Raw genomic sequence first — 14,239 nt, 5'->3', positions numbered from 1 at the left:
AAGGCACTTTTCCTGTTTTAGTCCTAATCTTATACTGTGCTTTCTCCAGGATAAATTTCTGATTCATGTCTTGTTGTTTCACTTAGTTACGTAAAGCACGCACAATCTCCCTCACCTTATCATGCCTTATTTTCTAATGAAAGCCTGCCAGCCCCATACTGATCGTTGAAGAAGTGAGCATGAGTGGTCACACTCAAATATGTGTTTGCACTGATGTAGCCTACTCCTTTGGTGTCGGACACTAGACAGCTGAGCTCTAGTGAGAAGATAATGTGAGCTTGTTTCACGGAAGATACCAAAGTAAATTTAATACCAACACTCTTCCTCTGCGTAGCTGCCTGTGTGACTCTTTCGGGTGGACAGTACAGAAGGACTCTCTTGTGTCAATCATGCAAGCAAAGCAAGGCAGAGGAGACTTACATGGAACTGGAGGAGTCATACCTCTTCAAATGGCGCTGAAGGAAGGCTGAGACCTGGCACTAACGAGGAAGACTCCAGGGAAACCTGCAGGGAATGAAGAATGTTGACCAGCTGGAGATCCCATTGATTGAGAAGTGCTCTAGAGATACTCTGATGGGAAATCACTGGGGCGCTCTGCTAGTAAAAGTACACGGAAGGATTAGCTAAGGCACAGGAGAAGATAGTAATAGACCCTTTGTAGCGCAGGAGGTGGTGGATATTGCTAGTAGGAAAACCTCATAATGCAGCAGTTTACGTTGGAGCTTCACCACAACAAAAACAGGAAAAAAGGATTCCAAGAGCTGTCTTTGTAGTTCTCCTGCAAGGCGGTGGTATCCATCACGGACTTCAAAGGTGCAGGTTGAAGTTGGACCAAACTCTACAATATAACACACTGCATCCCAGAATCCATGCTTTTGGGAAGTGGGCATGTTGGCGCCACTGGCATAGGGCGCAGCGTACTGATGGAAGGTTGAGTGAGTGAGACTTTCACCTCTTGCCAGGACATTAATTAATGCAAATCGGAGTGAATCCCTACACTGCCCTTGGGGACTATCTCTGTGTGAACACCTTCTTCAAGGATCGGTTAGTTGCACCTGTTGTCTCAGCCTAGTTGGGGGTCTGAGGGAACGTTACTGCCCCTCCAGGGCTCTGACGAGTGTTATTGTCTCACTACTGCCCTGGAGATCTGTATAGCGCAGATTCATTCTGCAAGCTCTGTAGCTCAGTACAGTGCGTCTTTAGAGATGGAGTGTTTTATTCTGCATAATGCAAAGTAAGAAGGATGTTGAAAAGTGCAGCTTTCTTGTCTTTCCTGTGTCTCACCTCATTCCACTGTAGGAGATGTAGTATCGGTCGTATGTATACTAAGTCTTTTTCTGAATCACCAACTATGTCATGGTCACACACGTCGAGCCACAGTTTCTGTTATTTAATATAATGTTTCGGAGAGCTTTCCTCCTATTCGAAGGTCGCAAGGCCAGGGGCGGACTCTTTCAGCCGGGTCCTAATCCCTTATGTTTAGATTGGTCTTCACTTGACAGGGTACAAAATTCTTGTAAGATTTATTTGGTCCAAGCTCAGCTGTGGCGAGACCGACGACTAATTTACAATGCAAGGCCATCAGAAGTAAAGTGATGGTCGCATATTCAATGCATTCATTAAGAATTATTAAACGGAGTGAGTTAACTGAACTCTGTTCAGCTAGGATGAGAGAAAATGCATATGTATACTGAATGCAGCCACTTGGCTGAAAATGCAGTAAATAACATTTAAATCAGGGCTGTAGACATTCTAATATGGTTCCTGATATTGAGGTGGATGCTGCAAGATGGCGCTTCTTTGTGGACCTACAACCGAAGAGATCTGCAAACGGGCGGATGAGCAAGCATTTCATAGTCACTCGCTTACGGTTGAAAATATGACCTGGCTCAGCTGACGAGCCTCTCTCGGTGGGATAAGTAGTTCTCCACTCCAAGTGCCTTAGAATGCAGTAAACCCTACAACAGATGGGATTTACTGTAAACTCCTGTGGTGGTGCTTGACACTGCAGTTCAGTGGTTTCGGCTGCATCTTGTGGCCCATATTTAGAATGGTCTGCCTCAGGAGACCCACATGGACCATGTGAGACTAGCCAGCCTGTTCCATGTCTCTGCTCTGGTAGACGTGCACCTCTGGATCCAACAGCCTGGCCAGGTTTGGGCTGGTGACTCAGAAGTGCCCCTAAAGCAGTGCATCAGCGGTGTGGCTTCGTTGTGTCGGGACGGCAGACATCTGTGTGTTCTCCACGTTGGTGTGCTATCCTGGTTCTGAGTATATTGCTGGCCCTAGAGAGCTACAAATACTCTTCTGGAAACCGTAAGCGGATGGTACTGTGCCAGCTATTGCAGTGCAAGAATGAACTGTTCCCGAGAACCTGGCACCATTCATCTGGCATTGGCGGAGTATAATTGGACCCTTATGCTGAACAGGAGGGCTGGTGACATCACAAGGGTGTGCCAAGACATCCCACCTAAGGCAGCTCACGCAACCATTTCCCTTCTTTGGGCGTTAGCAACAGTAATCCCCAAAGTTCTCATTTTTTCCTAGATTGGCCACAGCACCTGCACAGCTGCCCCCTGCATTCCGTGTGTGAGCCAGGCGACCGCTCACACCCATGAACTGCATGTCCCGGTTTTTAGGCAGATGCAACATCATTTTGTGTGAAAAATAAACCTTAGTATCATGTTGCAGCAACCCTGGAGCTGGGTCAAGCCTGACTCTGGGGGACAGAGGCCATAATGCATGAAAGTCCGCCCGGCTGGCGAGGCGACAATACATAGATCTGTGGGTTTGAGCACCTTGGTAGACTGTTATCTATCATTTATATCACTTTTGGGCATTTTGTTAATGCTGCTGTTTACCTGCCTGCCTGTGTGCTCTTTTTTTATCCAGTATTTATGCCTCTTTCTTTCTGTGTTTCTCTCTGTCTCTCTCTCCTCCGCTCCCTCCCCCTCTCTCCTGTCTCTCTCCTCTTTCTGCCTCTCATTCTCTCTCTCTCCCTCGCCCTTCCTCTCTCTTTTTCTGTGTTTCTCTCTTCCTCTCTCTCCTCTACCCCTCTCTCTCCATCCCCCCTTCCTCTCTCTCTCTCCCTCTCCCCCCTCTTCTCCCTCTCCCTCTTTCTCCTCCTTTCTCACCTTTTCTCTCTGCCACTTCTCTCCCTCTTTTCTTTCTCTCTCCCTCCCTCTCTGCATCTCCCTCTGTCTCTCCCACTTTCTTTCTCCCTCTCTCTCTCTCCCTCTCTCTCCTTCTCTCTATCACTGACAGTGCCTCACCCACACAGCAGTGCAGCTGCTGCAGCTGCTGCAGCTCAGCAGGGAGGCTACGAGATCCCAGCACGCCTGCGCACCCTTCACAACCTGGTGATCCAGTACGCCTCCCAGGGCCGCTATGAGGTGGCCGTGCCACTCTGCAAGCAAGCATTGGAGGATCTGGAGAAGACCTCTGGCCATGACCACCCGGACGTGGCCACCATGCTGAACATCCTAGCCCTGGTGTACAGGTGAGGGTGTGGGGGAGCTAGCCATGTACTGGCAGGACGGGAGCTAGGGGGGTGGGGGTTCTAACTGTCTGGCCTAGTCTACAGGTGAGGGTATGGGGGAGCTAGCCATGTACTGGCAGAGGATGGGAGCGGGAGGTGAAAAGGGGGGGGGAGGGGTCTAAGTGTCTACCCTGGTCTGCAGGTGAGGGTATGGGGGGAGTTAGCCATGTACTGGCAGGATGGGAGTGGTGGGAAGGTCCTACCTGTCTGTCCTGGAATGTAAGTGGAGGAAGAGTGCCCCAGTGTGTGGACTAAGAATGCAGGAAAGAAACTACTCTAGGGACAAATGTGTGGAGAGATATTCAGGTGCTGTTCCATAGGGACCTTTATGTAGAGAGATATCCAGGTGATGGTCCATAGGGAGAGTTGTCTAGAGGGATATTCAGGTGATGGTCCATAGGGACAGTTGTGTAGAGAGATATTCGGGTGATGGTCCATAGGGACAGTTGTGTAGAGAGATATTCAGGTGATGGTCTATAGGGACAGTTGTGTAGAGAGATATTCAGGTGATGGTCTATAGGGACAGTTGTGTAGAGAGATATTCAGGTGATGGTCTATAGGGACAGTTGTGTAGAGAGATATTCGGGTGATGGTCCATAGGGACAGTTGTGTAGAGAGATATTCAGGTGATGGTCCATAGGGACAGTTAGGTAGGGAGATATCCAGGTGATGGTCCATAGGGACAGTTAGGTAGGGAGATATTCGGGTGATGGTCCATAGGGACCGTTAGGTAGAGAGATATTCAGGTGATGGTCCATAGGGACAGTTAGGAGAGATATTCAGATGATGGTCTATAGGGACAGTTGTGTAGAGAGATATTCGGGTGATGGTCCATAGGGACAGTTGATGAGCATTGCCAGAACAAATACCCCTTCAGCCTGCTGTGCACTAAATAGAACTGCAAATAATGAAGGAACCTTTCCTTCTGAACAAGACAAATATTTCAAGCAGCCTTATGCACATAACAGGTGAAGATGCATGTGTGCAGTAAATTCAGACCATGCCCTTTTGATGATGATTCATTATCAGTCTAGCAGATGCCCGTCAGCTCTTTCTGCGATAGCCTGAGGCACAGACATTTCCCATAATACAACACAGTGTTCATTTGGGCCCTCTTGTAACCACTGTAGGGGAAATCTGCTCCTGAAAGTCTGTTGTAAGCTATTGGAGGTGATCATGTATGGTGGGCGTGGAGATATCTGAGCTACTGGACATGATTTCACGTCCAGTCTTGAATGTTCATAAGTGGTTCAATGGATGTCTGAATAAGAGCATCATATCCAGTGCCTCTCATGTCTGCCTTGGATTGGGTATTTTGATGTTCAAGGCTTGTGTACACTAGTTTCACTGGAGACTAGGGTTAGTTGTGAAGAAGCTGAACTCACAATCATGGACCGAGAAGGGAGCAAGATTATTGAGGCAGCTGGAAGAACTCGAAGTCCAAATAAAGTCTCAAACGTTGAGGGAAGGTCTGAATGGGCCTAACCTGCAGCCCTCGTGTTGTGGGTTTAGAATGTGCTGTGTTACTTAGAAGCCTGCTTGCATAAATGTTGGTTTTCTGCAGTGTACATACTGTTATATATTTTTGATTAAAAATATATCTTCAGCTGGTAACTATCAAAAGCAACAATGGTGTTTTGACTGCTTTCTGCTGCAGGGATCAGAACAAGTACAAAGAGGCGGCCCATCTCTTGAACGACGCCCTCTCCATCCGAGAGAAGACCCTTGGCAAAGACCACCCTGCGGTAAGTCATCTCTGCTGAGCTAGTCTCATACACAGTGTAATCGGTAACCTGGTCTTCTGTGCCATAATCTCTCCCTTGGTGCAGGCAACTGCCTGTGCTGAGCCATCTTGGCACACAGTGCGACAGATGCCTCTGGCTCGCAGAGATTTCATGTCTCTGCAGAAGCATTCTCATCCCTCTGGTCAGACTGAGTCGTACACAGTTTAATAGAGAACAGTGGCTGGCTGAGCGGTCATATCTCTATTCAGGCATTCATGCCCCTCTGCTGAGACTGGGTCAGTTATAGAATAAGCTACCTCTGAGTGGTCATGTCTCTAAAGCATGTCCCACTGCTGAGACTGGCTCAGTTTTAGATTAAGCTGCCTCTGAGCGGTCATATCTCTGCTGAAGCATGTCCCCCCTGCTGAGACTGGCTCAGTTATAGAATAAGCTGCCTCTGGGCAGTCATATCTCTGCTGAAGCATGTCCCCACTGCTGAGACTGACTGGTACTCAGTGTAATAATCAGTACTAGCTCGGTGACCTGGCATATCCCTGCCGAAGCATTCATATCCCTCTTCTGAGGCTGGTTGTTAACTGGGTGACCTGTCTCATCCCTCTGCTGAGACTGACTGGTAGAGAATCGGATAGGAAACACATCCTCTCTCTCAATGCTTCTGCAGTCGCCTCCGTTAGTGCTTTCATTCGGTCTTATCCTACACGTACAGAAGCCTTTGAACATTTGAGGGACCATACCCATTTTTAGGTTGAGCGATAGCGTTCGGCCTGCTGTATACTAAAGTATACAATAGAGTGAGTTCCAGCGTTCTCATTTGTTAGTTGCAGTGCCCTTCAAAAATCCTTGCTTGCTAGTGGTCAGTTCCGCCACTTTGTCCTGCCTTTTTTCACTTTGGGAGCAGCACAAAGTACTGTGAAATTACGCTATGTCCTGTTTATTTCTTCTGTAAGGGACTTTTTTTTGGCATTTGCCTGTTTCACCTCAACAGTGTGGGTGCTTGTTCAGTCCCTCCTCCCCACCAGCTCCCTCTGTAAACATAAACCAACAGCAGAGGGGGGCTTTTCCAGGGCCAGCTCACCCTCGCTCTCTTCCTTTTGTTATTTTCAGTCTGTGTGGCAATAAAAGTCCAGTCAGTAATTTACAATGCTATGAGCTCTAATTCGATCAAACACCAGACTATTGCATTCCAAATGCTTGTTGTTCTTGGTACTGTAGGAAAGCAGACAAGAGATGGGGTCTCAATCGTTCACAGATGTGTTGTGATTAAGTTGGCCTGAATCTTTTGACCTCTAGAATATGTATTTATATGTAATGACATTAACTGACAGGCTGGCAGCTGAGCATTCTGCACAAGAGCACACATACATACACCTGTCAGAGAGATCAATTAAGAATGAAAACCCTGTATCAATGCAGATCCTTAGCAAAAGAAATGTTGAATTCTGTTTTGGCCAATTAATAATGAAACACTAATGTAGCAACATTACTCCTGCCTATCAAATACTGCCTACACCAGCATTGTAGAGTATTGTTGTCTTCATAGGAGCTCCACATCTTTTCTGTGTCTCCCGCAGGTGGCAGCAACACTGAATAACTTGGCAGTACTCTACGGTAAGAGAGGGAAGTACAAGGAGGCGGAGCCACTTTGCAAGCGGGCGCTGGAGATCCGTGAGAAGGTAGTGACTTTCTTTATCCAAGTCTGCAAAGCTCTTTGCTTTTAAAGAGGGATGTGTGCATGCTCTCCTTGAGTTATGGGTTGGCATCGGAACAAGTCACATCTCTTTTTCTGTTTTCGCTTCCTCAGCCCCTTTCTTTTTCTCTCCTCTTTCTTTTCCTTTGATAACTACTCCATGGCAGGCCTGTCAGGGGACTGATCCAAGCTGTCACTGCTCCGCTGGCTCCTGGTTCACCGTTTCTGCAGGTGTTGCAATGTGACTTATCATTTCTGGCCTGGATCACTGCTTATCTGTTCTCATTGGTGTCATAGAGGGCATTCTTTGTCAGTCGCTCGCGTTGTGGTTGCGGCTGCAAGCGTCTGAAGGAGTTTTTAGGCGCTTGCAGCCACGACCAAATCATTCATAAAGTAAATCGGACGCTTGAAGCCTCATGGATAAATGTACTCAATTTAACTCTCCAAATGACATCCTTGTAACAGGCCAAACTGGAGGCTGAGAAAGGAAATGAGAAACCTTTGCGCTTTGTGCAACATCGACAACTTTGACGAACAGTTGTAAGCCTTTGGCTATTCGGAGCCCGACAACAGAGGTTTCTGCCCACATGAGAAACCAAGCTCGACACCCCAGTAAACAAAGCATCCATCAACAGTTTAGCACTGCTGGGTTCAAAATCATATGTTGATGGAACACTCAAGAAGATATAGTTGTACCCAGTACTTTGTCCTGAGGAGACCTCATAACGACAGGGTTCGAAACGCGTCGACAACCATGCATTAGGGAGTTGTTGGACTTTTCAAACATTTACGGAGGCAACCCTATTGTAAACAAGCATTTGCAGTGCAATAGGGTCTCGCATTTCTCCGAGTTACTGCTATTAGCAGTTGTAAACTCCCAACCTGATTTTTCTTGCCACATTGAATGGAAAAAACAGCGTGATCACGCTGCTACAGTTCACTCGTAGTGAAACCTATCGGCAAAAGTGCAATCATCTACGTAACCGGCAAAAGTGCAATTAACTATGTAACAGGGTCGATGTTATTCAAAGCGCTCGACTTCTGCCAACCGAGATCTTGCTGCGAACAAAAGATAAAAAGTAGTCCATAAACCTGACGGGAAACAGCGAGCCTTGCATGTTTTCAGTACTTGCTCACTGCGCCTGAGGAGGGCTAACCACCGGAAAAGGCATGACGTATGCGTGCCTTCCATTAATGAAAGCAAGCAGATTTTAACAGGCAAGCCCACAAACCAATGAAAGACACCGACGTGACATGGAGGGGGCGCCGAGCCCTTTTCTAACTCCTAAAGCATCTCGCAAGCAAAACGCATGCAACGCAGGCTTGACCCTAAAAACTTGGTGCCTTGTTCCTGTTTAATTGATGAGTTGTGGCACCACCTGTGTTGGACTTTTGGCCATACGCATGGTCATCCCTAGTCTTTTTGCCTCCTTCCTCCTGGTTTTTCTGACCTCTCGCTGTTGGCTCTAGGACTCTGAGCACTTTATCACTGCTGACCAGTGCTAAAGTGCAGGTGCTCTCCCATCTAAAGTTGGTATGATTGGCTTATACCTAATTGGCATATTTAATTTACCTATAAGTCCCTTGTACAGTGGTATCTCTATACCCAGGGCCTGTAAATTAAATACTACTAGTGGGCCTGCAGCGCTGCTTGCGCCACCCACTGAAGTAGACTTTCAAACCTGTCTCAGGCCTGCTACAGCTGCTACTGCTGACTGGGCCTGTGTGCGCAGTTTTCTGCCACAGGGACCTGGCATCTAAATTTACTTGCCAGGCCCAGAACTCCCCTTTTACTACATGTAAGTCACCCCTAAAGTACGCCCTAGTTAGCCCTATGGGCAGGGTGCCATGTATGTAGAAAGGCAGGACATGTGCCATATTGCATGGCCTGTCCTGGTAGTGACAAACAGCCTAACTTGGTGTCTCACTGCTGTGAGTGCTGCCTTCTCATAGGATTGCATTAGAAATGCCCTGCTTTATGTGTAAAGGGTATTGTCTGATTTTTGAGGGGTAGCGTAGGCGTGTTTGGTATGGTTGTGATGGTGATAATAAATACTGCTTACTGGTGTGGGTGTATTTTTTATTACTATCACAGAAATGCCACTTCTAGAAAGTGCGCATTTATCTGTGCTTATGACTCTGGTGTTTTGCAGCTTGACTCCAATCCACGTCTGGGCAGAGTGACAGTTGGGGCTTTGTGCATACTTCTCAGACAGCCTGTACACAGGGAGGGTGGATCAGACAGCCTGTACACAGGGAGGGTGGATCAGACAGCCTGTACACAGGGAGGGTGGATCAGACAGCCTGTACACAGGGAGGGTGGATCAGACAGCCTGTACACAGGGAGGGTGGATCAGACAGCCTGTACACAGGGAGGGTGGATCAGACAGCCTGTACACAGGGAGGGTGGATCAGACAGCCTGTACACAGGGAGGGTGGAGGTGTCACAGAGGTGCATCTGCATACTGAATAGTCTTCCTGGGCTGAGAGAAGGGAGAGGCGGGGCACACCTACATTTGTAAAGGCTGTGCCCTGGCCTCACACAATAGGGTCGTTAACCCCCCACTGATGTTTGGAGCCTGTGCTGAAAGGAGAGAGGGGGCACTCCCAGAACCAGTTGTAACTGGCTGGAACCTCCTCTCCCTATCATTGTAAAACACTGTAAAAAAGGACTATAAGTACAGGGGAATTGTCCCCACAATTTGAACATTCTTGGAACTTGAAACTGGACACAGGACGCTGATGAATGGACTCACCAGGAAACCGCCTTGGACTGCTGCTGCTGTGCTGACCTGTGACCTGCCTGGTCACTAGGAGGAACTGCCACCATCTGCACCCCTTGTGCTGGCCTGTAGCTGGGCCCACCAGCCCTATGCTCCTCCTTGTGTAGTTGTTCCCAGGGGCAGGGTGCTGTGGCCCCTGACCCCTGCAACGATCTTTGACATCTTTGCCCAGGATGCTTGAAGAGAAAAAAAAGGCATTCTTTTAATGGTGGAAGCTGCTGCTGAGGTCCTAGCGCTTTGAAAGCGCTTTTCTTTTGCCAAGGAAATCACCGCCGCAGCCCGGGTTTTAATTATGCCCTCGCGCTTCCTGGAGCGCGTCTCTACCAAAAAGAAATCACCGCCGCAGCCCAGGCTGCATAATTTCCCTAAGCGATGTGAAAAGCGCTTCTTGACGAAAATCACTGCCGCAGCCCGGGGATGTAAATTCTGTTCAGCGCGAGGATCGCGCTCAGCTCCGTGCCCTGGGGCGCAAGGAAACCCCTTTCAAAGTACCGAGGAGCAAGCCTGCTCCTAGCGGTGCCCCCGGGGTAGGGATCGCTCCAAGGAGCGCCCCCGGGGCACCGGCCGGCCCAACCTGGTGCCGGCGTTGTTTTCAAGCAGGAGGGAGAGGAGGACGCCTCTCCCTCACCTGCTCCAGCCCCGGAGGGCTCTCCCTGTGCGCGCGGGCGGGGCAGCAGCCTCATCGGAGGCTCGCCCGTGCCGCAGGCACTCTGGTGGGCCCCCTTGTGGGCCCGAAGCAATTGGGAAGGGGTCTCCCTTCGAGGACGGGCCACGGAGGCCCAGGGAGACCCCAGGAGTTAGCGGGCCCCCGGAGGGGCCCGTTTTGCAACCCGGAGGGGGTGCGTGGCGCCCCCCCTCCCTCGCCAGAGATTTCTCTGACCTGGGCCCCCCTCGAGAGGGCCGGTGGAGCCCTAGGGGCGCCCCCAATATTTACGGTCCCCGGAGGGGCCCATTTTTGGTATCAAGGAGGTGCGTGCCGCCCTCCCCTGACCACAAGAAATCAGGGAGGCCCCCGTTTTGCGCAGAAGAGCGCCGGGGGCCCCATTTATTCGTTTTAGGCACTAGAAGTGCCTCTGCATCAGAACAGGTACTTTTAAATGGACAAATATAATCATGATTTAAAGTTCTTTCTACAGACTTTCTTAATTGTGTTATATTACCTGCCTGTACTATGAGGCTTTGACATATGTGTGCACATGTTCCTTTTATGGGCATGACTTGCTAATATGTTTGCTTAAACTTGCCATAGATTTTCTAATCTTCCTACTATGGGCGTTTTATGATATTCTAATGACAAGTGTGCTAATGTGATAACGTGTTTCCTGACTACTGCTTATGTTGCAGAATACTAAGTAACCTGTGTGTTATGTGTGACTACTGCTAGTTTGCAGAGTAACTAATGTGTAACGTTCTGACAACTGCTAAGGTAGCAGGATAGTACTGTTATGTGATGTTGGTCTGATAATTACGTTGTGTACAATACAATATATTTTCATATAATCTGGTGTTGTGTTTCCTTTGTGGTGGGGATATTGCGTCACATGTATGTGTGTGTTGTGCAAGCGCTTTACACATTGCCTCCGGGTTAAGCCTGACTGCTCGTGCCAAGCTACCAAGGGGGTGAGCAGGGGTTATCTTGGACGTGTAACTCCCTTGCCCTGACTAGAGTGGGTAAGTTCTGCCTGGCTGAGGTGCATACCCTAGCCAACCAGAAACCCCATTTCTAACAACCTGCTAACGCTTGATTTTAAGAGTCTCAATAATAGAACCAAGTCGGTTACTCCTACCACTTTGAAAGCTGGGTACTCGTACACTCTATATGTGTCACGAATAGCAAAAAACCCTTTGTATTTGTATGTTTTGTTATTTTTATGTTCTACAGTAACAAAGAATTAGCTGTGGGTTACTAATGTTGACCAGATATCAAATGGATGTTCAATGTACATGATTGTGCTACGGAAAATGTCTAAAGGAAAAAGGTGAAAAATAATCATGCATAGATACTGTTGTAATGCTAATTAAATTAAGTGATCACAGAGTAATAATTCATTGTGTTGGTGAGATAACTTCAGGCAAGGTATATTGTTTCTTAATATTTAAAAGTGGTCTAACCTTGCTGAATTTCTAGGCCCAATCCCTTGGTTGAAACTTTTAGAAATTTGGCATTTTCCTGTCCTTAGCCTTTTGTGCCTGCAGCCTGCCCTGGGTCACGTGGCTGTGTGGAGTTGACAGTTTGACTTTGTTTATTCATCCCAGACAGTCACACAGTAGAGGTGTGCACAGGTGGCCATCAATGGCAGGCTTGGTAGCGGAGCTGGGCACAACCCCACTTGCAAATAAGTAGGCTGTGCCCTACCTTTACACAAAGGACTTCACACTACCTCATTGTGTCTGCTCTGAGACTGGAGCCAGGGCAGGGGAGGCAGGAAATGTCAAACACTTCAAAGAAAATCTCTAGAAACCTCTCATACTTGAAAGAAAGCACCAGGTATAAAAGTAGGACCCCCAGACCGACTCTTCAGTTTACTTCCTAGACCTGTGGAAGCACTCTGAGAGGATTACCTGCTGTGTACTTTAGAAGATCGCTTTGCTTCACTTGGAAGGGCTACTTTTCTGTCTGAAGCCTGCTTTGAACCCTCAGAGACCTGCCCTGCTGCTTGAGCCCTATTTCATCTTTTGAACTCAATTAACAGATTAGTACAAAGGCTAGTTGGCAGGCCTCCTGATTAGAGCCTTAGGGGCAGGAAATGTTCCAAACAGGGTTATCCTGCACCTGGACCCAGGCTCAGTGTGTCTTCACCCTCCAAGTGGTGTCTCTTCAGTCTTGGACCCTTGGAAATGGTTTTAAAGGTGGCAGATAGCCAAAATCCAAAACTTGGGACTTGAATTGCTTTTTAATCTAAAAAGTGCTCTGAGAGTCTAGGAAAGACTAGGGACCTACTTGCTCGTTGAGCCGCACAGTGTACATTCCTGTTCGGCCTGACTTAGCACCAGCTCCTGCTATGTCCCTCTCTGCAGCTGCAAATCCTGTTCAGTGATCCTTAGCAAAAGGGGTATCTGGCCTCTTGGAGAACTTGTTGACTACAGCTTGCTACTTCATGCTGCGGATGTTTTCAACATCCAAAAAAGAGACTACCATCGAATGTAGAAATCGTCATCGCTGTTTCATCTAGCGACTCACCAACAACGACGCCTCCTTACACACCACCTGCAGCCTTGCCCCGCTGAACCTAATCCTCTCAGACATTTTTTGTTGAAATATCTCTTAAGTCCAAGGTAAGCGCTGAGTGGGTCCAAACCACGTCTTGTATTTGGCCCACGCTCCATACCGGTCTGCCATATTTTTCGACTTTGACCCAGTCTTGCGTGACTAGATGTCCGTAGTTTTCACTTTGAAAATGAATAACTCCGGTTCTATTGATTGGATTTTTGTCATTTTAGTGTCAAATAATCTATTGAAGTGTACTCTATTTCTTGTTAATTGTTGTGGGGTTTTTCTTGTGTTGTATTTTGACTTTATTACTGTTTGTGGGGTGCTTATTTACTTTGCGTGTTGCCTCTAATTTAAGTCAGACCGCTTCTGTGCCAAGCTGCCCAGTGTTAAGCACAGGTTAATCTAGGGACCTTTGTGGTTCACCCTGACAGGGATTGTGGCTGCTGCGTGATCAGGGTTAACACTCCACTCAATCAACAACCCAGTTTCTCACAGACCGATACACTCATGCTCTATTTGGACTCCATTGCTCAGATATTACTTGCTGTACCACAGGACTTGTACCCCACCCTTACGCATGCCATTTAGGAATGGCAGTAATGCTGCATATTGCACAGTTAACTGTGGGTTGGACACTACAGATTGCCTTGGTTGGACTTTTGGCAGCACTCAGCATGACACGCATGAGTCATGCCCACATGAGAGCTATGGCTATTGTGGGATGTCCATTCTTCCCGGTGGACATGCCGTTTGATGGCTTTCTCCGCTCCACGAGAAGGTGGACTCGACCCTTGAGCACTATCAATCAATCAATCAATCACTGCATTTGTAAAGCGCGCTATATACCCGCAAGGGTCTCAAGGTGCTGGGGAGGGGGGGTGCTACTGGTCGAAGAGCCAGGTCTTGAGGAGTCTTCTGAAGGCCAGCAGGTCCTGGGTCTGTCGTAGGATGGTGGGGAGAGTGTTCCAGGTCTTGGCGGCGAGGTAGGAGAAGGATCTGCCACCGGCGGTGGTTTTTCGGATGCGGGGGACTGTGGCGAGGGCGAGGTTGGCTGGGCGGAGGCTTCGGGTGGTGGTGTGGAAGCTGAGTCGGTTGTTGAGGTAGGTGGGTCCAGTGTTGTGCAGTGCTTTGTGTGCGTGGATCAGGAGCTTGAAGGTGATCCTTTTGTTGATGGAGAGCCAGTGCAGGCCTCTCAGGTGGAGTGTGATGTGGCTGCGGCGGGTGACATCGAGGATGAGTCGGGCCGAGGCGTTCTGGATGCGTTGGAGTCGT

At 48.4% G+C, this 14,239-nt stretch overlaps 1 protein-coding gene across 4 annotated transcripts in view; it reads left to right on the top strand.

The window, feature by feature from the left end:
- The window catches only part of KLC4 (kinesin light chain 4), a 364,418-nt gene that overhangs the window by 126,412 nt on the left and 223,767 nt on the right, over nucleotides 1–14,239 (top strand). For all 4 annotated transcript variants that reach the window (XM_069236408.1, XM_069236409.1, XM_069236411.1 and 1 more), the window contains exons 5-7: nucleotides 3,265–3,499; nucleotides 5,196–5,283; nucleotides 6,855–6,956. In XM_069236408.1, the coding sequence (XP_069092509.1) occupies nucleotides 3,265–3,499; nucleotides 5,196–5,283; nucleotides 6,855–6,956 (425 nt within the window). The remainder of the gene's footprint in view (nucleotides 1–3,264; nucleotides 3,500–5,195; nucleotides 5,284–6,854; nucleotides 6,957–14,239) is intronic.

Source organism: Pleurodeles waltl, chromosome 5, assembly GCF_031143425.1.
Source record: "Pleurodeles waltl isolate 20211129_DDA chromosome 5, aPleWal1.hap1.20221129, whole genome shotgun sequence".
NCBI classification, from domain to species: Eukaryota; Metazoa; Chordata; class Amphibia; order Caudata; family Salamandridae; genus Pleurodeles; species Pleurodeles waltl.
The sequence above is the reverse complement of the archived record's forward strand: the minus strand, read 5'-3'. Positions and strand labels throughout refer to the sequence as shown.